Raw genomic sequence first — 27,661 nt, 5'->3', positions numbered from 1 at the left:
TCTTAAAGGAAGCTAGGATTTCAAAGACGCAGAAATGAAGAAGAGAGAGCATTCCACACTGCTAAAGAGCTACCCTAGAAAGATTCCAATTTATTTATTGTCATAAATAAAACTTACATAAAACAATGGGCCTTTACCATTCATAGGACTCTTCTTAAGACAATAAAAGCTGGCATTTATGCTTTTATTTGTACTATTTTCTTTTGATCCTCACAAAAGCCCCAAGATGTAAGATAATCATTTTAAGATGAAAGAATGGAGAGACAGAAAAGAAGTTAAGTGAGGTGCCCATAATCACCAGTAAATGTAGGAGGCAATTTTTGAACCCAGATTGCTTCACCTCCAAGTCCAATGTCTTTTTCTACTTCATCCTTCTACTTCATCATTCTAACTATAAAATGGGGTTAAATGGTCACTACTTGTTCCTGCTCACTCCCATGGGTGGTTTGACATGCAAAATTCTGTAACACTGCTGTGAGTCAAAGAAAAGAAAAAAGCATTATCTAGAAGGAAGGGATTATAATGATGGAGTAAGGAGGAGAAGCTTAACATGAGCATTTCTTCTCTCTTCAAAATAAAATTCTGGTCCCAAAAAGTGAGGTGTGAAAAGGGGGAGAATACATTTTAAGCCATCACAATCCTCCAGACGAAGTGCAATGTCCCAGCTGAGTTTTAAATAAAATGCCTGTCCTGTGTTATTTAGCTCAGAAGGCAGCTGAATGGCCCAGATAGGCTGGTAATCTGGGGGGAGGGTGGTAGGAGAGAACGGGAATTCTTCCCCAGCTAGAAATGGCATGCTAATACAGGGTCATTAAAGATTCTGCCCTCTAGAGGAAAATTGTTGGTTTCTCTTTTAATGAAGTCTTGGAAGGGGAAATAACAAATTCCCCTTTGACTTGGCACTAGGCCAACCAAGTTCAAGCTCCTGTTCAATAGGAAACTTTGGTGTTGAGTTGAATCTTCTAAATAAACCCCTGTAATAAGTGTGGGGAGAGCAAGTCTTCTGCATATATACTGGTATGCAAACAGACATGAGACTTAGAGGTGTGTGGAAAATGTAGCAAGAACAGGATATTTGAAGTCAGAGAGACAGCAGTCGAGGTTCACAGTGGTTAGAGCTCTGAGTCTCAGGAAGACCTGAGTTCACATTCAGATCCAGACACTGATTAGTTGAATGACCCTGTACAAGTGATTTAATCTCTACCTTACTTAATTTCCTCAGCTGATAAAAGGGGATAATTGCAAGGATTGTTGTTAGGATCAAATGAGTTATTTGCAATATGCCTGGCATAGTGTCTGGCACATAAAGGAGCTCTCATTCTCTCTTCCTTCTTCCTTTCCTCCCTCCCTTTCTTCCTAAACTCCCTTCCTCCTTCCCTCCTTCCCTCCCTTTCTTCCCTTCCTCCTTCCTTCCTCTCTTCCCTCATGTGACCTTGGATAGATCACTTTTTATCTTGGACCTTCAGTTTCCTTATCTCTAAATGAGACATTTAAATAACTTTTCAGAACCCTTCTAGATTGTGACATACTGCACATGAACAAGACCATGTTTTATTTAATTTAAATAGAATCAAGTATCTAGAACAATATGGTGTTTTGTGTTTGCTAGATGGCTGCTTCATGAATGAATGTCCCCAGGTATCAGGGCAATAACATTTATACTTGGGCTTTACCCCAATGACAGAAATAATACCTAGGGAAAGGATCATTGAATTCATTTACTAATTGGGAGTAGGGGAAGGTATCCTCTGATTCTAAACTCAATGTTCTTTATGATACATATTTTCTCTTCATGTTATTTCCATGAGGTAGGTAAAATATGAATAATAACCCCTGTTTCTAAAAGTGAGGAAACTGCTACCTAGAGAAGTATCATAGCTTATTTAAAAGACACAAAGATTTCCAGTGTTCTTTCTACTACATGAATTTTTCTTCCATATATTTCATGTTGTACCAATGAATCAGTACCACTGTCTTACAGATGAAGAAACTGAGAACCAGAGGTTAAGTAACTTCCCTGAGATTACATAAACATATATGAGAATAAAACCCCAAACTCTTGACTCCTATGCCAAATTTGTTTTCCTTGGAGCAAGGGAAGGAATGACTTCTAAGAACCCAAAGGAGAGTTAGTGAGTTTCAGTGATTCTCCAGTCCTGGGCTTATACCTGCCTAGATAGTCACAGAAATAGAGAGCAGAGGGCTCCATTGGAATTTCCTCCTGTGCTCTGATTTCATAATGTAATCAGGAAATGTTGTTCCAGATAATGTTGTCATAGGAAGATGGGCTCCTGCTGGGTGATAAACTCTGAGGTAGTCTCTGGATATTAGTGAAAACAAACATGGATTAAAGCCTCACATTTTCTGCCAATGCAAGAAATTATCTCTCCACAGTTTACTTTATATACTGAGAACATGTCTATGTGTCCAATGCCAGTTGGCCTTGAGGGTTCCTGGATGTCAGGAATGGAAGCTGAATTGAAAAAGGGCAGCTGTTCACTTGGCCAATAGTAAAAAATGGAAGTACTAGTGCTTACAGATAAGCCATCAATCCTGGAGTGGGAACCAACTTGCTGCATCTATGCCTATGGCAACATTCTCATCTGGGCGGAATAGACAATGGGTCAAATTAAAAAATTATATATACATATATATACACACACACATATATACATGTATGTATATATACATGTATGTATATATACATGTATGTATATATGTATATATACATATATGTGTGTGTGTGTATATATATATATATATATATATATATATATATATATATATATATATATATATATATACATGGTATAGGAAATTATACCCAAGATAAGTAGATCTAAGAAAGATGATTTTGGGGGTTTTGGGGGGGGGGAGGAAAGTGAATCAGGAGACAGATACAAAGAAACTGCTTAACTGAAGTGAATGTTAATTCTACGGCTGTCCAAATTAAAGAAGCTACCACAATTTCAACTGGTCCTTCATTAAAATCAGGTAATTGTTCTATTCTTTCTTAATCAATTCTCAGTCCTACCTGCAGCGCTATGAATATTTCCTGCTACAAATGAATTCCAGAAAAAATAAAGTATTCAGCTCCATTTAGTGGCTTAGGGTAAACCCTTCAAGATTTAGCATCTTTCTCTTCTACTCCTCACTTCAACTGATATCTCTCTTCTCTCTCTCTCTCTCTCTCTCTCTCTCTCTCTCTCTCTCTCTCTTTCTCTCTCTCTCTCACACACACACACACAATCTCTTTCTTCCCCTCTCATTACCTCTTTTACTTTCCAGATTTATATATAGTTATCAACATATACATCCATATACACATATGTGTGTATATATGAATATGTATGCATAGATACCTGTATATATGTGTATAAATATACATGTGTGCATATGTGTGAATCTTGAATTTATCTGGCTATTTACATTTTATTCAACCATTAGAATGTGAGCTCCTTAAATACAGGGATTAGCTTTTGCCTTTCTTTGTATCTCCACTGCTTAGCACAGTGCCTGATCCATAGTAGAAACTTAATAAATATTTGTTAACTGGTTAAGAAACCAGAATCATAGGACCATAGATTTAGGGCTGAAAATGTCAATTATCATCTAGTCCAAACTAATCATTTTTATCAATGAAGAAACTGAAGCATAGGAAGAGTAATGATTTGCACAATATAATTGTTTTAGATATTGAGAAGATAAATTACACTTCCCTAAGATCATACAATCAATATATGACAGGGGCGGGGCTTCTCAGAGTCATAAATCTAGAGCTAGAAGGGACCTTAAAATTCATCTGATCCTCTCCCACCCCATGTTACATTCAATTTAGGTCTTTGAGACTCAGAAGTCAGCTCTCTATCCACTATTCCTTGCAGCCTCTCTTATCAAGATTAACTTTACTATTAGCTACTGGTGTAGACTTTTACAATATAAGGTAACGAATATGGAGTAACTAAGATGAATTTTCATATTACTTTCTAGTCATCACTCACATTATTTTGAATGGCAAATATTGAGAGAGGAATAAAACACAAAGATGTATGCTAGCCCAAGAAAATGTCACTGTCGTGGAGATTTCATGTGTATGGTCGAAAAAAGAAAGAAAAAGTCTCTAAATAGGAGGGTCGCCAGATGGTCATATTTATGGATGACATTAAAATGATTGGATTATGCCTCAGTATACTATAGGATATGCATAGTGAGATTAAAAATCACTTTAAGACTAGTCCCAATAGCCATCTCAAGCAGGTAAAGAATGCTTGTTGTTCAGATTATGAGATGAAGGTGGTGGTGTCCTCTCTATCAGAACATTTATTTTGGATAGGTATCACAAATTGATAATGAGCATGGCCCAGAATTGAAGAGGAGAAAGAGTATAGAAAATTTCAAGACATCTTCAATAATTTCTCCTTGACATAAAAACTCATCCTTTTCTGTGTTACCTTGTCTAAATTTCTTAACCTCTTTGAGGGTGTTGGGCTTAGATGATCTTACAACTCTAAACCTATGAATTTATTATGACTTTTTAATTGAGCATTTGTTTAATCATTCTGGACAGAAATAAGAAGTTAAGAGAAGAAAGTAACTAACATGACTATAACTTCTAGCCCAAAGATCCCATTCTTAACAGCATCCCATGTATTCCAAATACATCAAGTGCCCCATCTACAGCAAAATATTTATCAGGGTATTTTTTTGAAGTAGGAAAGAACTGGAAACTAAGAAGATGTACATCAATTCCAAAATGACTTGATAGATTATGAAACCTAATGAATGAACCTAATAGAATATCAATTTATTGCAAGAAACTACAAATATAAAGAATATAGTAAAGTGTGGGAAGACATATGAATTGCTACAAAGTGAAATAAGTAGAACTAGAAAAGCAATTTATATGATTACAAAGCAATCAAAACTGAATGATGTGAAATTCATAAGAACCAAAAAAGTATATATGGCTATTTTAACATATTTTATTATTTTAAGAAGGTACTTTTTTCCCCCTTTCACAAAGAATAGGACTATTACTATCAAATAATGCATTTAATGTTTAACTTAGTTGATATACTGTTAATTCCATAGTTGATATGTTATATTAGTCAACTTTCCCGAACTATTTTTTCTATTCGTTTTTGTAAGAGCTGGCTCTTTGGGAAGGGAGGGCAGAAAGAGTGCTATATTAGACAATGTAAAAATAAAAATTCAACTTTTTAACCAATATAATAACTATTAAAGTGATTTTCTTTAAGTACAGGCCTGATCGTGTCACACAAAGTCTTCCACTCACTCAGTAAATTCCAGTAGGGAATTTTTGTCTCTAGGAACAACAATAACAAAATACGACATATGGCATTCAAAGATATTCATAACCTAGCACCTTCCTATTTTTCCAGTCTTCTTATACCTTACTCTTCAGTCCTCTGACACTGGTCTCCTGGTCAACCTCTGCTGGGAAAATGCCTTCCCTCTATTAATTAGTTCTTATTCATCCAGTATATAGTTTACTCTTTTCTATGTGTTCACAGGTGGTCTCTCCATAGTTTGTACGTTCCTGGAGGACAGAGACTATCTTTTGCCTCTTTTTTTTACCTCTAATACTTAGCACAGTGCCAGATGTGTAGTAGGTGCTTAATAAATATTTATTAATTGATTAACTGAAAACATGGAATATGATTTAATCATGTAATTTTCATATAGCATATCTGGCTAGTGGTTGCCCAACCCCCCCTCTGGAGATGGATCGCTCCATTTTTAGATAGCTCTAATTGTAGGATGCCAAGTTTAAATAGGCCTCCTTGCAACTTCTATCCAGTGCTCCCAATTTTTTTTGCCCCCTTTAATCTCTCTCTCTCTCTCTCTCTCTCTCTCTCTCTCTCTCTCTCTCTCTCTCTCTCTCCCCACACACACACATATTATAGTCCTTCAACTATGGAAGACAACTCTAATGTTCTTTGATTCTTCTCTTTGTCTATATTAAATATACCTTGTTGTTTTAACCTTTCCTCATAAGACTCAAGGCTCTTTGCCATCCTTGTTTCCCTTCTCTGGTTATCAATGTCCTTAACTTGTAGTATCTAGAACTGAACAGGTTTCAGGATAAGGACAGAGAACAGTGGGAGCACTATGTACCCATTCCTAGAAGTCATGTCCTTCCTAATACAGTCCATGATTACATTAAATATCAAAATCATTACACAAAAGGCAATGGAAGTATGCATGGTGAGTAAAAGAATAAAGAAGCATTATGAATGGTTTCTTGCAAGCAGGAAGAAATGTAAAAATTTAATCAAGGGAATGAATAATTGAAAAAGGAAATGTACAGTCATATAGTGAGTATGAGATAACAGAAACAGAGGTATATATTGATAGTCATAAAACATCAAAAAAACTAAAACAAAGAATTTACAAGAAGATATGAGTAAGAATCCCACAGAATGAACAAGGCGAGGTGGGGGTTAAGACCACCAACAGTGGATGAAATATTTACATGAATAAGATCACAGATCTATCAAAGTATACAAAAGTGGGAGCTCAGCTGTTCATTCAACTCTTCAATAAGATGAAATACACAATGAGTGACACCACCTTGAGTCATCCAAGGAAGCCTATTACTTTTCTTTACAGGATTCTGATGTAAAGGGGTACACAGTTGGGAAAGGATTGTAAGTATACATTCTTTGAGAGTAAAAGATCTTTCTGATCCTATTTCCAGCTCTATGTAATGCTTTTAAGTTCTTTTAAAGATAGGTCTTAAGAATGTATTTTTGTAGTTATGATCCAACCATTCTAGAGTACAATTAGAAACTACACCCGAGGATCATAAAACTGTATGTATTCTTTGACCCAGCAATACCCCACTATTAGGTCTATATCCCAAAGAGATCATAAAAAAAGGAAAAGGATCCACATGTACAAAAATATTTATAGCAGCTCTTTTTGTGATGGCAAAGAATCGGAAATTGAGGGGATGTGCACCAATTGGGAAATGGCTGAAAAAGTTGTGGTATATTAATGTGATGGAATATTACTGTGCTATAAGAAATGACAAGCAATGATTTCAAACAAAAACCTGGGAAGACTTATATGAACTCATGCAAAATGAAGTAATCTAGCAGATCTAGTTGAACCTGCAACACGGTTAACAGCAATATTTTATGAATATTTACTATTAATGACTTCCTATTCTTTGCAATACAATGATCTAAAAGAATTTCCAAGGATTTATGATGAAAAATACTATCCACCTTCAACGAAAGAACTAATGAACGGAATCCAGACTGAAACATGCTTTTTAAATTTTTTTTTTTATTTTTGCAAGGCAATGGGATTAAGTAAATTGCCCAAGCTCACACAGCTGGGTAATTATTAAGTGTCTGAGTCTGCATTTGAACTCAAGTCTTCCTGACTCTAGGGCTGGTACTCTATCCACTGTGTCACCTAGCTGCCCAATTTTTTAAACTTTTAAAAAAATTTCTTAGTTTTTTTGGGGGAAGTGTCTGTGTTGTTTGTTTTGTTTTATTTTTTAGCAACAAGGCTAATTCAGAAATAGAATTTTGGTGACTGCACTTGTATAATCTATATCAAATTGCTTGCCTTCTCAATTAGGGCAGTGAGAAGGAGAAAGGAGAAAAATTGGAACTCAAAATTTAGGAAAAACTTAAAAATTGAAAAAAAGTTATTTGTCTTTATGACATTCATTTCATACTGGCATTCCTCAAAGGATCATAGGTTTAGTCCTGAGATCATAAGATTAAACCCTTAATTTTAGAGATGAGAAATTTGAGACACAGAAAGTGACTTTTCTAAAGTCATATGGCTAGTAAATGTATAAGATGGTATTTAATCCTGGTCTTTCTTGCTCTCAGAGTAGAACACTATCCACTATACTAGATATAGTAAATAACTAATACAAATGTATAAAGCTATTTTTTGAAGGGAAGGAGAGGACACAATGTGTGATTTCACTGGTAAAGAAATTTCCTCTATCCATGTAGATAAGTATTAACTCTGCAATTTATAATCTTAGAGAGCTGTCTGATGTACCAAGAGGTTTGGGGATTTGCCTAGAGACACATAGCAAGTAACAGAATAGGAGTATGAACCCAGCTTTCTCTGATGAATAGGCCAGCTCTCTATCCAGTACTCATACTCCATGGCAACAAAAATCAGGGAACAGATAATGCCACTGGTTGTATTATCCTTTCTGGAAGGAATTAAGCTTCCCTTTTCCAATTGTAGGAGCTGAGGCAATGCTGACTGATTAAGAACCATTTACAAAAATGACACCTTAGAACCCCAGATAGAAATTCTGCCTTTTCCTCAAGGGTGTCTTAGATATGGACAGATTCAATTCAATATATAGTTATTGGACTAATAACTGAGGAAGATAACAAAGTCCTGATAAGACAAAGTCCTGCCCACACCAATTTTCAATCCTTTTCTCAGGAAGATGAGGAACCTGAGTCCTGAGAAGTGAAATCACAAATCACACACTAGTTAAAGTCATTTCTGGGACTAAGACCCAGGTCTACTTATGTTGAGTTTACTAAAATCAGGTGAGGTGAAGTACTCTTTCCACTGTACCATGCCAACTTCTCTAGGGATAGATGGTAGAAAATTGAAAAAAAAGTCTGCTTCATATTAAAAAAAAAGCCCAGTAAAACCCTATAGAAAATAGAATAGAGACTTTTAAAAACACCACTTTTGCAGTTAAAATAGAAGAAAAGTAAAACCTGTGATTAAAACCCTGAACTGAAAGAGATAAGCCTATGTCATTTCCTTTGGTGCTTATGGGATATTATTGGAGGCTTCTGTCCATGGAAATATCTGAATCCTTAATACCTCACTTTTTTTCTCTGCAAATATCTACCTTTCATTCACAGCAGGGCTTGCAAGTCTCCCAAATGAGGCTTTGTTTTCCAGGTCAGCTTGTAATCAAATCCTAAGGCCTTCATTGTGGTGAAATTTTATTCACATTCCCAGGGTGAACTGGGAAACACAGAACTGATGCTCAGTTTTAATTCTGAAAACTGTAAAATTATAATGATCGTGCTTCGTCCTAAAAAAGATCTGAGAATGCACCTTCCTCCCCACTCCCATGACTGACTTCTTTGCAGAGGAGAGGAACTATGAGTATAGAACTCTACATATAATAATTGACTTCTCTGGTATATTGGTTAGTTTTAATGAACTTCTTTTTTTTTCCTATTTTTAATTCTTTGTTAGAAGAAATTGTTCTCTGGGAGGAGGAAGAGAAATATATCAGAAAATGTAGGTGGTATCAAAACAAAAGATATTAATATAAATTACTTTTTAAAATTTAAATTCTCTGAATCTAGAAGGAAAGAAAGAGGTATCTAGCATTGTTTCTTTCCTCATCTTCAAATTATGTGATCTTTTTGTGTGTTACATCTTTTGGTCAAGGAATCAGTAATGTAAATGAGTTTTTGGGGGTAGAAGTGAATTTAGGTTAGTCCACCTCAAGAATTTCTTAAGCACCTACTATGTCTAAGGCATTTATTAAATACTAGAAAATGAAATAGTCCCTTCCCTTAAGTAACTTATGTTCTGTTTAAGGAAAACAACATATAAACACATAATAAAAAATCTTTATATAAAGTTAATAAATCTATATATAAAGTATATAAATCTATATTTAAAGTAAATAAAAACAATTTGGATAAAAGTAAAAAAAATATATTGGGATGAAGCACTAACAGTTGGGAGAAGTTAAAAAAAAGATTTTCTATAGAAAGCACTGCCTGAGATGGGTCTTAAAAAGAGCTGAAGATTCTAAAAGGTAGTGGTGAGGATTCTAGGTATGAGCATTCCAGGTATGAGGGATACCTTATATAAAAACTCAAAGACAGAGTTTGAAATTTAGTATATGAGAAAAAATAAATAAGCAATTGTTTTCCCTCCTTTATTGAATTTTCAATTTTTTATTTCCATTCTAAATTCTCTTCTTCTTTCAACCCACTCTCACCCAATGGGAAGTCAAACAATATACCAAATTATATATATATATGTATATATATATATATGAAGTCATACAAAACATATTGCCATTTTATAGAGAAAAAAGCAAGAAAAATTAGGAGAAAAATTTTTATTCAGGGTATAACTCATAGTCTATTCAGTTCTCTTTCTAGAAGTGGATTGTATTTTACATCATGAGACAAGAAGACAAGTTTGGGTTGGAACATAGTGGTTGTGCTAGGAACTGGACATATCATTTCACTTCTATATAAGCAGGCTGATCATTTCCTTTGCAACTCAGTCTTACAGAGTTGTCTAAAGCATTGTCCTTCCTTACTTCCCCTTCCTTCCTTCCCTTCCTTTGCTCTCTTCCTTCCCTTTGCTTCCTTCTTTCCTTCCTTCCTCTTCCTCCTCTCCCTCCTCTCCCTCCTTTTCTTCTGTTCATATACGGAAATCATATCCTTAACTGTGGGTACTCTGCCCAAAGGAATATAAATTTTGATCACTAAAACCTCAAAAGATATCTAGGGTTTACAGGATACATATTTTTTTCTTCCCTACTTATTTATTCTATAATTTTTAAAAACAATGCTTTAAATTCAAATCACTCTAACTCTCGCTGATTGGCCCACAGATCCTAACCCAAGTCTCATTTGGTCATTATTTGACTCAGAATGAGTATAAATAGAAATTGCTTCTGGTTTGGGCCAGAAATATTGAGGTTCTTTCCCTCCTGGATTGACTTTTTTTTTTTGACTAGTTAAAAGAGGCCATTTTTTTGCCTTATTTCTTACCAAGTATTAATCAATGAATTGGCACTTTCCCTCAGTCTGACTTTTAAAAGGTCAAACTCTCCTACTGCATCTGGGGTCAACCCCAATCATCTTGCTCTTTATCTTGACAACTGGACCCAGATGACTCCATCAGGAGACTCTCATCAGAGAGAGGTACCTTTGCACAGCTCTGCCTCACTTAAATCCAGTACACATGCAAATCAAGACATCACCTTCCTAATATCATTGTTCTTCCTGAAGAACGAAGGACAAACTACAACAATAATAAAGCATCAAGAAATTAGGTGACCTGCCCAAGGTCACACAAGCCAGTACTCAGCTTTTTCTGACCTCAACATCAGTTTTCTATTATGTTATGTAACTATCATCATATGAAATTAGTTTGGTAAGATGAATCCTCAGTAATTAGTACAGTGTCCATCACATGATATCTCTTTAATAATTTCATTAATTGGTTGATTGATGATAGATTAAGTCTTCAGAAGAGTTTGATCTGATATCAGATTTCACTCTCCAGGCTGAAGTACCAGAGACCCATAGGGAAACCCTAGGGCATCCACAAGGACACAGTACCAGGCCAGGTCTGTTGACATGTTTAGTCTTGGACTATTTCTAACTCTCACCTGGTGGCAGGACTGCTGGAATTTTTGAGTCCTGATCTTACTTTAGTGGCTTTATATGTGGAAGAGAATAGAGAGTATCTGATAAACCATGCTTTGATTTTGCCAAATGAGAAACTTGGATGAGATTTGTGATGGCCAGAACATATAGTAATTGAAGAATAATGGAAGAACTCGGGAATTGGTTGTTCTCTATTGGGGTATAAGAAACGATCCTTCCCATTTCTCCTCCAAACCTATGCACTTATTCCCTCTATTAAAATTTCTATTAAAGCTTTTTTCAAAAGAACCATGAATACCTGATAGTCAAAAGATCATTCTCCCACTCACCAAGAGTTAATTATGGAAGTAAGATGGAGAGATGAAGGCAGAGCAAGAATGTGCTAACAGAACTGCCTATTCTAAAGATCAGTATTGATCCTGCAGCCCTAACTGCATTATTTATTTCTGTTTGGAACACAGCAAGATACATCTGGCTCTCTGGGAACCTGGGAAAGAAAGGAGTAGTAGACCAAGTATACCCAACCTAAGAATACCCTCACCAATCAAAACCAACAGGCAACAGGCTATAGCACTGGAGATGGAAAGGTTAGCAACCAAGAAAGTCAATCAATTCTCTTAAAAATTTGGGAAATTGGGCAAAATAGCACCATGTCTGAATGGTTCTAATTCCCTCAGGGAGCTGGTGTAACTATTAGTCACAGCTCAGAGAAGAAATCTTGACTATAAATAAATGATAATCAACGAATGATATGATTTTCTCAGCAGAACTTCCAAGTAGACACCTCCCTTCTGTCAGCACACAGCTGCCCACTTCATTTAACTGGAGTTGTTGAAGTGATCCATTTAATGTACAGTTAACTAAGAGCCCCAGCCAAACAGATTTTTATTAATTGAAAAAAGTTAAATTTTTTAAAAGAAATTAAACTTTAGGTTAAAAGTAATATTAAATTGGATCTATGGGGGCAGGTAGAGATGGTGATCTTTGAACCTTTATACTGGAAATGAGAATCAATTGATAGCAGTGATTCTAGGGGTCTCCCAGAACCCCAAAAGGATTTTCAAGTAACTAAAAGGAGCAAAGATAGAGTCATTAGTGTAGACTAGGCTACTCATACACTGAAGTAGCTTGGGAGAGAAAAAGGAAATTAGAAAAATACTAACAAAGATAGGAGAAGTGGTATGAAAACATATAAGGCTTTGAGAATCTATTGAGATACTATTTGACATTAAAATAAAAGGATCATAGATTTAGAGCCAGAAGATACTTCAGAAATCACCTAACAGAACATCTTCATTTTGGAAAGAAATTGAGGCCAAGGAAGGCTAAATGATTTGCCCATGATTACCCATCAATAATAGTTCTTCACAAACACTTTCTCTTTTTTTGCTTGTGACAAAAGTTGGAGGAAAGTGCTTTTGTTATCGTCCACTTTATGGATGAGAAAACTGAGTCAGAGAGATATTAAGTGACTTGCTCAGGAACGGACAGGTACTAATTATCTGTGGCTGAATTTGAACTAAGGTCTTCCTGACTCAGTCCCACATTTTAGCTACTGCATCATCTAGATGCTTAGATCAAGTATCCAGGAAGTGGCAAGATCAAAATTTTCATGTAGCTCCTCTGACTCCAAATCCATCACCTTTTCCACTATACCATATTTCTACTTCATTAGATGAAAACATCTAATAGACTCATGAAAATTGGTTTCCCTCCCTAGTGAATGGCATGCATGTTTAATGATGCTCAAAGGACTAACAATGGTACTGTTGTATTTCTTGAATGCAAGGCACACAAACTAGAACACTGGACTCTAGATCAAGAAGACCTAGGGTCAAATCACATTTCTGACTGTTAATGGTAACATGACCATAGACAAGTCACTTAGGAGTATTGGGGCACAAGCAAAGGGAATTCCAACCCCAACCAAATATATGACATGGGCATCATGAATTTGACAATATAGCATTGGATCCCATTCTAGATCCTTGATGATGGTTTGGCTTAGAGATTGAAGAGTGAACCCTATCCAAATTTGCAAAGCCACTTCACTTACCTTGTAAGAAGATTCTGTTCCAGTAGATTTTCCCAATGTCATTCCCTCCAAGAAATACCAGGTTAGACAGAATCAGCATCGATGTGGAAGCACCAGCTAGGATGGCATGCAGTCGACGGCAAGTTTGTGGAGAGAGATGCTGGACCTGTCCCAAAACAACCAGGGAAATATTTATTACTAAAGGCTAAAATTGCTAAAATCCAAGAGTACTAGATTTTTCAATGAGGAAAGTTGAGTTGAAATTCTGATTTAGCACAGGGTAGTGAAGACTGAGCACTGGTCACAGAGTCAACAAGATCTGGGTTTGAATCTCACCTCAGACACTTGCTAGCTCCATGATGCTGGGGAAGACTCATTACCTCCATCATTCTGTTTCTCCATCTTTGATAATAGTGCCTTTCTTTATAATAGGGCAATTATGAAGATGGAACAAGATCAGGTAAATCTTAAAGTGATGTGTCAGTTTTAAAGAAAGCATTATTATTTATTAGAGCAGCTATTATTTATAGGTGGTACAGTGGATAAAGCACTAGTCTTGGGAGTCAGGAGAACAGTAATTCGAATCTAGCCTGAGATACTTGTCATTTACTAGTTAAGTGACCTTGTGCAAATCACATACCTCTAATTGCCTCACATGGTAATTTTCAGTTGTCCTGATTCATATCTGGTCACTAGACCCAGATGGCTCTAGAGAAGAAAGTGAGGCTAGTGACTTAGCACAGCACCCCCTCACTCACATCCAATTCATGTGCTTGTCATGGCATCACCATCCTGATCATCGCCTTCTTCGAGAATGAAGGACAAACATCACCATTATTATTTATTACATGGCAATTTTTATTTTTTTCAATGAAGGATCTAGATTTATTGATTTTATATTATTATAAGAATTTTATTATAAGAGTAAACATAAACGCCCCTCTCCACCAAGAAGATGAGAAACCTCAAGAACAGTGAGAGAGGGAAAAAAATATAGTTCAGTCTGTGTTCAGATTGCAGTGGTTCTGTCTCTGGGGTGAGTTGCTTTCTTTATCATAAGTCAACCAGACAAGTTGCATCAATATTTTTCCCACAGTTGTTATTACTAGCTGTATTTCCCTCCACTCTATTCCTCCCTACTCTCATTTATTCTATTCTCTCTCTCCTTTCATCCTGGCTCTGTCCAAAAATGTGTTGTAACTGAGTATTCCCTCCCACAATCTTCCCTCTTTTCTATCCACTATTCCCCCCTTCCCTCCCCCCATTCCCCCTTATCCCCATCCTTTTCTTTTTGTTTTTCTTTAGGGTAAGATAGATTTCCTCACCCTATTAAGTGTGTATGTTATTTCCTCTCTGAGCCATTTCTGATGAGAATGAAGGCTCACTCATTCTCCCTTACCAACTTACCCTGTTCCACTACATTGAAAAAGTCTTCTCTTGCCTCCTATGTGAAATTTCTTGGCTTATTCTTCATCTCCTTTCCCTTCCTCCCAGGACTTTCCTTTATTACCCATTGACTCTACCTTTTTACTATATTATACCATTATATTCTATTCTTTCCTATGCCCTGTCTATATATGCTCCTTCTAACAGCTCTTATAAATGAGAACGTTCAAATGAATTATCAATATCTTATTCCCATGTAGGAATACAATCAGTTCAATATCATTAAGTTCCTCATAGTTAGTCCTTCTCATTCACCCCCGCTATAGTTCATCAGAGTCCTGTACTTACAGATCAAACTTTCTGTTCATTTCTGGTTATTTCAATAGCAAGGTTTGAAAGTCCCCTGTTTCATTGAAAGTACAGCTTTTTCCCCTGAAAGACAATAGTCAGTTTTGCTGGGTAGTTGATTCTCATTTGTAAGTCAAGATCTTTTGCCTTCAGGAATATCATATTCCAATACCTACGAGCCCTTAATGTGGATGCTGCCAGATCCTATATAGTCCTGAATATGGAATGTCAGTAGTTGAATTGTTTGTTTATGGCAGCTTTTAGAATTTTCTCTTTGATTTGGGAGTTTTGGAATTTGGCTATAATATTCCAGGAAGTTTTTCTTTTGGGATCTCTTTCAGGAGGTGACCAGTGAATTCCCTCAATTTCTATTTTACCTTCTACTTCTAGGATCTCAGGGCAATGTTGCTGTATTATTTTTTGAAGAATGAAGTCTAGGGGGCAGCTAGATGGTGCGGTGGATAGAGCACTGGCCATGGAGTTAGGAATACCTGAGTTCAAATCCAGCCTCAGACACTTAATAAATACCTAGCTGTGTGACCTTGGGCAAGCTTCTTAACCCCATTGCCTTGCAAAAAAAACCCTAAAAAAAAAAAGAAAAATGAAGTCTAGGCTCTTTTGCTGGTTGTGCCTTTCAGATAGCCCAATAATTTTAAGTTATTTCTTCGGGATCTGTTTTAGAGATCAGTTGTTTTTCCAGTGAGACATTTCACATTTTCTTCTAATTTTTGGCTTTTTTGGAAGAGTTTTATTTCTTCCTGATTTCTTGCAAAGTCATCAGCTTCCTTTAGTTCCATTCTGCATTTGAAGGAGCTATTTTCTTCAGAGAGCTTTTTTATCTCCTTTTCCAGCTGGCCAATTCTGCTTTTTAAGGCTTTCTTCTCCTTGTTGCTTTTTGTTTTGCTTTTTTCCATTTGGCCTAAACTGATTTTTAACATATTATTTTCTTCAGTATTTTTTTTTGTATTTTTTGACCAAGCTTTTGATTTGGTTTTCATGATTTTTTCTGCATCATACTCATTTCCTTAGCCCGAGACTAATTTATAGCACTTTCAAGATATTGGGAGTTTTTTGGGAACACCCCACTGGGACCTTTATTCTTCTAAGGTTTTATGCTCTCTTGCCTGTGCTCTGATATGAAGATGACCACAGCACTCCCCTCTGTCCTGGAGCTTTAAGGAGGAGCCCTGCTCGGCTAGCTTAGTATGGAAGCCCAAACTGCAACCTGGATCTATGACAACCGGCAGAGTCCTGCCCCCAGGGACAGTAGAGAAACTTCTGCGGTCTCCCCTGACCCCCTTATCATCTGTGGGCTGTGCTCTAGAGGTGCAGGCTGGTTTATCCTGATTCTTGTTACAGGTTCTGTGGCTGGTGTTCCTCATTACACACTTTCTGGTGCATCAGAATTCTCTCACCACCCCTTCAAGCTATTCCCAGGTTGTGTTGCAACTGGGGCTTTTTCCCAACTCCCAGTCCTGATGAAACACACATTTCCTGTGGAAATTCTAAGTTATCTTGAACTGGGAAAATGTATCAGTCTTTCTGTGGGTTTTGCCCCTCTAAATTTTGGCTAGAGTCATAATTTGACTGCTTTTGGAGTTTTTTGGGGAAGGAGTTCCTGGGAAATGCTGCCTTCATGTTACCATCTTGTCTCTGTCCCACATGGCAATTTTTAGCAATTCATTTTAACTCCCTTAGACTCAGTTTCTTATTTATAAGACTAGATTCCTCAGAATCCTTCAAGCTCTCAATTTCATGATCCTCTATCAATAGAACTTTTCTTTAAAAAAAAATTTGTACTAGGGGCGGCTAGGTGGTGCAGTGGATAAAGCACCGGCCCTGGAGTCCAGAGTACCTGGGTTCAAATCTGGTCTCAGACACTCAATAATTACCTAGCTGTGTGGCCTTGGGCAAGCCACGTAACCTCATTTGCTTTGCAAAAACCTAAAAAATATTGTACTGGCATCTTTTGTTTTTACATTGTCTGATTTTCCCTATTTTTCTTCTCTTCTCTGACTCAAACATAATAGAATTTTTTTTAAAGAAAATCAAAGGGAAAAAATCTTTAAAATCAATCAATATATTGAAAAAAAGCAAATTTTGAGGTTATAAATCATGGATAGCAAGCTGAATCTGGAGTCAGGAAGACCTGAGTTCAAATTTTAGCCTGACCCTGGGCTAGCCATTTAACTATCGTCTCCTTGAGTTTCCTCAACAGTTAAGACAGTATAATAACAGAATCAAATTTCCAGGGTTCTTGTGAGGATTGAATGTGACAGTATTTTTAAAACATTTAACACAGATCCAGATACCTAGACATTTACAATAACAATGTTATAACAATTATAATAATATAATTTTTAATAAGTATTACATAATAAATATTAATAATGATAAATGTTTGTTCTTTTCTCACCCTCCTGGAAGAGCCCTCTCACTTCTGCAGAGGGTTAGGGTATTCTATCTTCTGTCTATTCTTTGGGGTCAAGAAAGCATCTTAAAGTGAAATTCAAACCCAAGCCTTGATTCTTAGACAGGTGCTCAATGTTCACTATCCTGTGCAACTTCATTGAAAATCTAGTGCTCTCAGGTTTTATTTAGTTTCAATTGTTTGTGATAGTTGCTCCCTTCCTTTGTTTTGTTTTTGTGGGGCAATGGTGTTAAGTGATTTGCCTAAGTTCACACAGTAAGTATCAAGTTATCTGATTCTAGATTTGAACTCAGGTCCTCTTGACTCCAGGTTCAGTGCTCTATCCACTGCACTACTTAGCTGCCCCTCTTTTATATTATTGTAGTCACTGTCTACTGTTTTCCTGATTCTTTACTTTATTCATTAGTTCTTATAAATCTTTATATGTTTCATTCTATTCATCACATTGATCATTTCTCATAGCAAAGTAATATTTGTTACCTTTGAATGCCACAATTTGTTTAAGTCATTTCCTAATTGATGAGTACCTAAATGTTAATAATTCCTTGCAGATTTTTTTCTCTTAATATGTATAAGCTCTTTGGAATGTTACTACTCTCAGAGCAGTCATCCAATTCAAATGGCTATTAAAATGCCTCCCTCCTGCAATAAACCTTCTGGAATTTATCTGGGGAGCAGAGATAATGTCTCCAAATTCACTACCCCAATGCTCTCCTAAAAATGCACTTACCTTTGCCACATACAAACTAAATATTTTGACTGTCTATTATTTAAGCCCCCCCACCACATACACACTATGTTTCTAGATTCTCTGTATGTTTGAGTCTAATTTCAAATTCTGGGGAACCAAAATTGTATTGATCAATTTTTCTCTACAGAACCTAGCAAAACCCCATGTAATCCATGTTAGTTGGCTCATTGGGTGAGAATATGTGCTAATGATGTCAAAATCAGAAGTTTGATCAACTCTATTGTTTATTCTCCAGTTCATTCTAAGTTCAGTCATGTCTCCTGGATGTATGAGACATAAATCTCATGGGGAACATATGAGAGAAGATGGTTTTTATTCCCACTATCAGAAAAAAGTCTCAGAGAACATGTCAAATTCAAATACAAGAAATACTATATGGAAGGTTATGTACAAACATTAATAAATGAGTTTTTTCCTAATTTATAAGTAATTCAGTTTGTTATTACATTTAATAACTGGCCTTGATATACATAAACATATCAAGTATCTGTGGTTTTTAATCAATGTTAGATAGTTTTGATATAGGAACTCTCCGCTAACATACACTGCAACCTATTTATGACTTACAATGCCATTCCTAAGCAATTACACCAAGGTTTTCTGACTCCAAGTTCAAGATTTTGTATTTGGAAATTTGTGAAGCACTGTACATGTATTATTTCATTTGAGCCATTCCCCTATGACTATAGATGTCACAAGAGCACAAATTTAGAGTAGATTTGAATCCACTTAGACTCCCATATTATGCAGATGAAGAAACTGAGGCCTATAGAAGTTAAATAGTTTTTCCAAGGTCCCATTGATAGTAAATGGTAAAAATATGATTTAAATTTGGGTCCTCCTCCTCCAGAACTTTTCATTACACATGATGCCCCTGATACTGATATTCTCCTTTTAGCAAAAGAAAATGAGGCCTCAAGTGGGGAGTGGGGGGGGAGTGACTTGCCAATGATCATCCAGCTAGTAAATATCAGAAGTTATATTTGAGCTCAGATCTTCTTGATTCTAAGGAGAGAACCCTATTTCCCAGGCTAGCCTGTCTCCTTCCCCTGCATTAAAGCCCTACTCCAATGTTTTAGCATCGAATGAAGAATCCTGCAGCAGAGCATAAATAGGGGGCAATTCTTCAAACCTGGTAAAGTTTTAAGTATAGGCCCAATGACTGAACTGCCACCAGAGAAGTAGCCTAGGTAAGTTTGGAGATGTCTATCTATACAACACTATAATCATTCTAAATCCAAGAGGAATTGCATCAGCAAACTCACCAGAACTTAAAGTAATGAAGATATCCTTACTACAATTCACTCTTTCCCCTCCCTTCCTCCTCTTACATTATTCATCAGAACTTACAAAAAAAAAAGCCAAGTTTTTATTTCTAAGCACCAGCTGTTCTGGCCACAGGTGCCACATGTGTAATCACTAAATGTAAACAGAGGCTATTAGGATGCATCTGTGACAGTGTCACTCCACCTGGCCTAGCCATGCTTTAGAATTTCATGTCTAGCATAAGGAATTCATATGATTCAGCCCCCAGATGCCTCAGTCCTCATGCTTTCTCCAAATATGCCAAATTAATCCAGATCCCTGATAAATAAAAGAAAGGAAAGAGGAAAATATACAATATAAAGCTATGGTAGAATCTGTTTATATCTTGCCACCTATTATGCAACAATGTAGAAGCCTGTCATGCTACTCAGATGGAAAACCATGGGTCAAGACTCCTCAAATGGTCTTTGTATGGAGGTGTCTGATAATCCTTCCTTATTTTTCAGAGTTAAAAACTGAATCATAGCTGGAGGGACTTTGAAAGATCATCTAATTCAACTCTCATTACACCAGTAAGAAACAGAAGTGGAGTGACTTGACTAAGCTCTCATAACCAGTAAATGCACAACCAAGCATGGAACCCAGGTTGTTTGCCTCCAATACCAATGTTTCATTAAATCATCCTCATCTATACTTTATTTGTCATTGATTCCTCAGTTAAATGATCAATAACCTCATGTAATTAGCTATATGTAGAAAGGGTTCTCCATCAGAATTCCCCAAAGCAATATGCTACCTTTTGCTAGGGTCAACCCTGACTCTCCAAACTTTTTTCTCCATCATTTCCCAGAAGTTTTCTCACCCTGGAAGATTCCCTCTCCAGCCCCTTCTTCTGTTGGTCAGGTCATCCCAGAACCTCCATGTTTAAAAAGTGTTCAAGCCAGTCAAGTTCACCTCATTCATCTCCCAGCTCTGCTACTGCCTCTCTGAACCTTTTTTTTAATGCCATACTCTATTCATGTGCTTTACCAAAAACCCTTTCAGATTTCTCTTAGGTTATCTTTTTTTCATTAGAATGTAAGCTCCACGAAAGCAGGTCCTATCATTTTTCTTTGCTATTTTTTGTATTTGTACCACTGGTGCTTAGCAACATAGCTTGTAAGAACTTAATAGGGGTGGCTAGGTGGTACAGTTAATAGAGCACTGGCCCTGGAGTCAGGAGTACCTGAGTTCAAATCTGTCCTTGGACACTTAATAATTACCTAGCTGTGTGGCCTTGGGAAAGATACTTAACCCCACTGCCTTGCAAAAAAAAAAAAAACAACTAAAAATTGTTTTGGGCAGCTAGGTGGCGCAGTGGATAAAGCACCGGCGCTGGAGTACCTGGGTTCAAATCCAGTCTCAGACACTTAATAATTACCTAGCTGTGTGGTCTTGGGCAAGCCACTTAACCCCATTTGCCTTGCAAAATAAAAAAAAAACCCTAAAAAAAAGAACTTAATAAATATTTACTAACTTGAGTTGCCTTCTATAAGAGGCTTTTCCTTCATTCTTTCTTTCTTAGCACTTCTCTCCCCCTCCTAATCCTCCTCTCAAAATGGGTTTGTGTTTATTTAGTATATTTAAAAATATTTACCTATCTGAATACCTGTTGTTTTTCCTAAGAAGAATGAAAGGCCCCTTAAGACTGAGGACTATTTAATTTTTGCCCTTGAAGACCCCCGGTGCCTAGCATAATGTTTAGTACACAGGTGTTTAATTAATACTTGTTAAACTGCATTCAATCCAAATAAGAAAACAAGGCTCTTAAGAAAGTTTTCATTGTAGCTAATTCTCCTATGCATCATCTGCTGTAAATGCAAGCTCTGTTGGTTTCCCCTTAAAAAAAATAGCTTCTGTATCCTGAATCCATACCACCTGGGTAGGGGGAGGTGATTGTAAACTATATGAAATATGAGAGGTAACCTGTCTGAGATTACCAATAGCTAATATTTATGAAGGGATTTAAGATTTGCAAAATGCTTTATGGATGCTTTCTCAGATGATCATAAACCCTTAGGAAGTAGGTACTATTGTTATCCCCATTTTGTAGATGAGGAAACTGAGGCTAAAAGAAGTTAAGTGACCTGAGCAGAGTCACATGGTTATTACATGACTAAGATAGGATTTGAACTTAGGTTTTCCTGACTCCCAAGTCCAACCCTCTATCTAGTGTACCACATAACTGCCTCGTTTACTGAGGAAAAGAGACAAAATGCAAAATTCACACACATTTATTTGAGAAGTGATCGTATTTCATATGATCACAGATTCATAGATCATTACCTGACAGAGACCTCAGAGATATTTAATTCAACTCCCTCATTTGACAGATGAAGCTACTCAGGCATAAAGAATTCCCCCAAGATCACACAGCTAGTATATATCTGCGGTGGGACCAAGAGTTCCTTAAGAATACAGATAAGAAACAAGAAACTGGTTTAAAAAAAAGAAGCTTCTCTGATAAAGGTCATTCCTTAGTTGATAAATGGTCAATGGATATGAATAGGCAGCTTTCAGAAGTTATTAACAGTCATATAAAAAATGCTCTAAATCACAACTGATGAGAAAAATATAAAATTAAAACAACTCTGAAATAGTACCTCAAACCTACCACATTGACTAATATAATGAAAAATGACAAATGCTAGAGGGGATCTGGAAAAACTGGAACACTAGTGCACTGGTGGTAGAGTTGTGAACGACTCCAACTATTCTGAAAGTAAATTTGTAACTGTCCAAAGGGCTATATAACTGCACATACCTTTAGTTAAGGCAATATGACTATTACCTCTGTATCCCAAAGAAATGAGAGAAATGGGGGAAAAACTATTCATAAAAATGTATTCATTGCAACTCTTTTTGTGGAGGTAAAGAATTGAAAATGGATGAACATATGATTGTGATGGAACATTATTGTGTTATAAGAAATGGTGATTTCAGAAAACCTGGGGAGACATGAACATATGTAAAGTGAGGTGAGCAGAACCAGAAGAACATTAAGTAACAGCAGTATTGTAATGACGAACAAGTGTGAAAAACTTAGTTTCTCTGATCAAGGCAACAATCTAGTTGAATTCCAAAGGACTCATGTTGAAAAATATCCACTTTGACAGACAGTACTGATGAACTCAGAATGCATAATGATACATTTTTTAAAAACTTAATTTTTAGTGTTTTTGTATTTTCTTTTGAAAAATGGTTAAAATGAAAATATGTTTTGCATGACTTCAGATGTATAAGCTATATCAAATTGCTTGCCTTTCAAAAGGAAAAAATTGTGTAAATGAAAAGAGAATTTGTTTAAAAAACTTGCATGTGATTGGGAGATATTTAACAAAATAAGTTAAAAAGATTAAAAAAATAAAAATAGGAAAAGCTGTGAACCTTCTGATGCTATAAATTACAGTAAAGTATGCATGGTTAACTCCTACTAATGTCTTCCATGGATTCCTTACTGTGGCAGGAAAATTAACCCTAGGTTTTTGAAAATTTTACTGATGAAACACAGGTCATAATTCTGTCAGGTACTGTCAATCTGAAAAGTCTTCAAGTATATCCCTGGAGAGGAGCTGTCTGGCTCTTATGTGAGAACTAGCCTAATTAAGTCCATGGAGTCTCATTACTAGAAAGCTGGCTTTTTATCTTTTTTTTTTTTTTACTGACCACATCAACCCATGAAAAATGATCTCATATAGCAAAGCATCTTATTTTGGTGTCTATAAACATCTTTTAAAATATTTTGATAACTATATTTCAATATACTTACTTTCCTTTGTTATCCTTGAATTTTATTTTATGCATTTAAAAACACTGCTCTGAGAATGGAAGGGTCCATGGGCCTCACCAGACTTCTAAAAGAGACCAGGTCAAAAAGGGGATTAAGACCCCTGGCCTAAGGCAGCATGTAATAGAAAACATCCATGAAGAAGTGTTCATTTTCTTGAAGGGTCACATTTCATTCCATTTCCTGAAGACTAAAAGTGTCTGCTGAACATACAAGTCAATGCTTCTTTTAGAGGAATTAAAACTCAACCACCCAACTGGGTTGGATGTGATGTTGCCATGGTTTAGAAAAGGGTAATGAAAAGAAAAGGCTTGAAGTATTGATAGCTTGTAGCCATAGTTCATTTTTTTTCAGTAATGTCTGATAGAAACCTCATTTGGGGATATTCTTGGCAAAGAGAATGGAATGGTTTATCATTTCCTTCTCTAACTTATTTTACAGATAAGGAAACTGAGACAAAGAGGGTTAAATGATTAGCCCAGTCAGTCAGCTAGTAACCACTGCTCCTCTATACATAGCCCTTAGAAATGAGAAATTTCCAATCTACCAGTCTACTTTAGCAAAGATACCTCTGGGCATCATGGATTAGCAGAAACTGTCTGGAAAAGAGTTAGGGAAAGAATGTTATTCAAGGTGGCATTGTAATTTTCAGGAGAGAATATGCAAGAAACTTCCCCTTGGAGATCTCCAGGAAGGAGCTATATATGCAGGAAACTCTTAGAGACTTCTTAATAGCTTTCATTCTCTGCTTGATTGTAAGATCATAAATTTAGAGCTGGAAGTGACTTAGATGATATCTGATCCAATCACTTCATTTTAAAGGTGAGGAAACTGAGGTCCAAAGGGGTGACTTGGCCAAAGTCACACTGGTAAAAGTGGCAGGGATGAGATTCAAGTCAGGACTGGAATGACAAGGTTTTGTGGCTGTAAATCCTGTTTATCACATTCCCTGAATGCATTATTGAGAAATATTATATTTCCTTTCAATATTTTCTGAGGTAAACATGTACTGCTTTCTTTACTGTTGTCAGTAATGCAGTGTAGAAACATGGGAAGAAAACTAAGTCTGAAAAAAAGTCATATTTCAAATCTCAGCTCTGCTGTTTGGTATCTATGTGACCTTGGGCAAACCATTTAACATCTCTGGATGTTACTGTCTTGCTTTGTAAAAGTACTGGATTGGATTAGGAAGATCTCTAAGGACTCTTGTACATCTAAAGCTATGGTCTTATATATGTAGCAATATGACTTAAAGTCCCCAAACACCCTCCTTTTATATGAGGAAAAGAGCAGTTTGTAAGAGACAGTTGAAACCAGCTACAACATCCTCTAATCTATAAAACTGAAAGGAGGGCAGTCACAATTTTTGGGTTTTTTTGGTACTGGAATGATGAAATGCTAGCCAATTTTTATCAGTAGCAACTGAGTATGCTGATTTAAAAGAAAAAAAAGAAAAAAGAACAATAGTGCTGAAGCCAAAAAAGCTGCAAAAAAAAGTGAACAAGATTTAAAATAGAAACCAAGAAACATATAGCCAATTCTCAGTTAATAGATTCTAAAGGGGGATAAAGAATGTCATGATACATGAAATCTACAGGAACTCCAAACTCCAAAGACCTCATTTTAGCCAAGAGGTTCATCTATCTCCCCATCAAAACTATATCTGCTAATATGGAGTAAAATTAGAATTTTAGAACTCTTATTTTTCCATTAATACAAAACATAGGAAGAATTCAGCTACAAGGAAGTTCTAGTCACACTGGCAGAAGAACCATGGTCAAGGTCAAAACTCAGTAAGGTGACCAGGACTTTGCCCTAGGCTATCAAATGTAGAAGGCATTGATAGAACACTTTTAGTCCTTCAGTAACAGAAATCAAAGAGCTTAGCAACTAGTTAGCAAGAATTATTGATTAAAATAGAAAAAAACTTTGAAATGGTAGATTGATGTGAGATCCTCCCCAGCTCTGCTCCCACCTGAGGAAGGCTTACACCATTGAATTAATGATTGTTGACTCATTTCCTTAGGTGGTATTATCCTCCCCCTCACCCTGCACTGAGGATACATCAGTTGCTTGTCATAGCTGAAGTTTATGTAGTTTACTTTAGGTACAAAAACATCTTAATTTACATTATACCTAAAGTCACATACAGCTGTCCCTGACTCTACTGAATAGATGTATTCTGAGAAACTTGTGTTCACATTGAAATTTTGTAAAGAGAATCCTATTTTTTTTTATCAACTCACTTGGTTATGGTGATTGTTTATTTTCAGATCATATGTTTTTCATAAAGTACAGAGTGGTTTTTAATATTTTAGCTTTTTAGTTTCTTTACCTTCTTCCTCTTCAATTGAACTTGCAGTTCATATAAATACTTAAGTCCACCAAGGGAGCTAACTATATATATTTATTTTAAGTAAGTTTTACTGGTGCCTTTTCCTTTGTTTTGTTTTACATACTTTTTTTTAGGTTTTTGCAAGGCAAATGGGGTTAAGTGGCTTGCCAAAAGCCACACAGCTAGGTAATTATTAAGTGTCTGAGACTGGATTTGAACCCAGATACTCCTGACTCCAGGGCCGGTGCTTTATCCACTGCGCCACCTAGTTGCCCCAAATATACATGTTAACATATATGTGTAATATTCATGTGTATATATCTATATCCATAGACAGATGATAGATAATGTTTGCCCCCAATACTGTCCTCACTTTACTCCCAGAGCTAAGTTCTCCCCTATAACAAGGACAGTAAAAACAATTGAAAGAATGTGATACTATATGGAATGTTCTGTATGCTTCATTATCTTTTCTCTGTACTTGTATTCATTTTTCAATGGAGGCATTTTTGTATGATTTTTATATGTCTATTTAGGCTCAAGTTCTCTCTTTGATTAAAATATAAATTCCTTGAGAGTCAAGACTATTTCTTTTCTTTTTGTCTTTGTATCCCCAGACCTTATTTAGTACCCATTGTCAAACATAGTAGACCTTAACAAAAGCTTAGCTATTGACTGACCCAATGAATGACTGTCTTACTTTTTTAAGGGACTTTTATATTTTTATAGTCAATGAGAACATCTTCTTTTGGCTCTGCTTTTTTTACTCTATCAGTTTATGCAAATCCTCTCATATTTCTTTGCATTTCTTCTTACTGAAAATAATGTTCATTCATTTACTACTGTTTATATAGTTCTGTCATTACCCAACTGATAAATAGCTACTTTTTTTCTAGTTCTTTACTAACATTAAAATTGGGGGGCGGAGCCAAGATGGCCACAAGAGAAGAACTCTCCTAGGCGCTCTCTCATAAAAAAACTATAAACTAAGGACTCTAACTAAATTTTTGAGAGACAGAACCCACAGAGGGACGCAGTGAGGCAGTACTCCTACTCAAGGTAACCTGGAAAAGAGCAGAAAGGCTCTGCTCCTAGGGGTTGGAGGGGCAGCCCGCCAGAGGGGTGACCTCCCCAGAGTGAAAGAACTTCAGCCTCCCGGAGGCAGCCCCAGGGTGCTGGGAGCCGTGGCTCACAGCAGCAGGGGAGTTTCCTGAGCTATGCCCCGGGGAGCACCAGGCACAAATTGGGGGAACAGCGGGGGACCTCTGCCAGAGCGAGCACATGAAGCTCAGCCCGCAGGGCACATAGCAAGCAGCATGGCTTCAGCAGGGCAGATAATGGGAGATAATGGCAGAGCCGGTAAGCAGGAGCCCCCAGGGCATGAGCCCACTGAACCTAGGGAAGGGAGTGAAGAAAGAGACTGCCGAGCTCTGTCCCTGGAACAGGACTCTGGGGTTCTGACCACATTCAGATCCTGATCACAGTCTAGCCCCCACCCATAGAACAGCAGCCCCCCCCACCTCAGCTCCATTGCAGAGGGGGGCACATATGGTCATTCACAGACCAAGAGGGAGGACAGAGCCTCACACACTGAGATCCTTGTGGATCAGGAAGCACCCCCAAAACAGGCTAAGGCTGGGAAAATGAGCAAGCAGAGAAACAGGAGGAACATCATTGAGAAATATTTTGCATATGAGCCCAAGAAGGATCAAAACACTCAGTCTAAAGATGAGGAAGCACAAGCTCCCGCATCTAAGGACTCCAAGAAAAACAGAAATTGGGCTCAGGCTATGACAGAGCTCAAAAAAGACTTTGAAAATCAAAAGAGGGGGTTAGAAGAAAAACTGGGAAAAGAAATGAGAGAGATGCAGGAAAAACATG

At 36.7% G+C, this 27,661-nt stretch overlaps 1 protein-coding gene across 2 annotated transcripts in view; it reads right to left on the bottom strand.

The window, feature by feature from the left end:
• Positions 1-27,661, bottom strand: part of HHAT (hedgehog acyltransferase) — a 505,442-nt gene that overhangs the window by 95,271 nt on the left and 382,510 nt on the right. For both annotated transcript variants that reach the window (XM_074222592.1, XM_074222594.1), the window contains one exon: positions 13,459-13,603. In XM_074222592.1, coding sequence (XP_074078693.1) covers positions 13,459-13,603 — 145 coding nt within the window. The remainder of the gene's footprint in view (positions 1-13,458; positions 13,604-27,661) is intronic.

The sequence above is a fragment of the Macrotis lagotis genome, chromosome 2, assembly GCF_037893015.1.
Source record: "Macrotis lagotis isolate mMagLag1 chromosome 2, bilby.v1.9.chrom.fasta, whole genome shotgun sequence".
In the NCBI taxonomy this organism is placed as follows: Eukaryota; Metazoa; Chordata; class Mammalia; order Peramelemorphia; family Peramelidae; genus Macrotis; species Macrotis lagotis.
The sequence above is the reverse complement of the archived record's forward strand: the minus strand, read 5'-3'. Positions and strand labels throughout refer to the sequence as shown.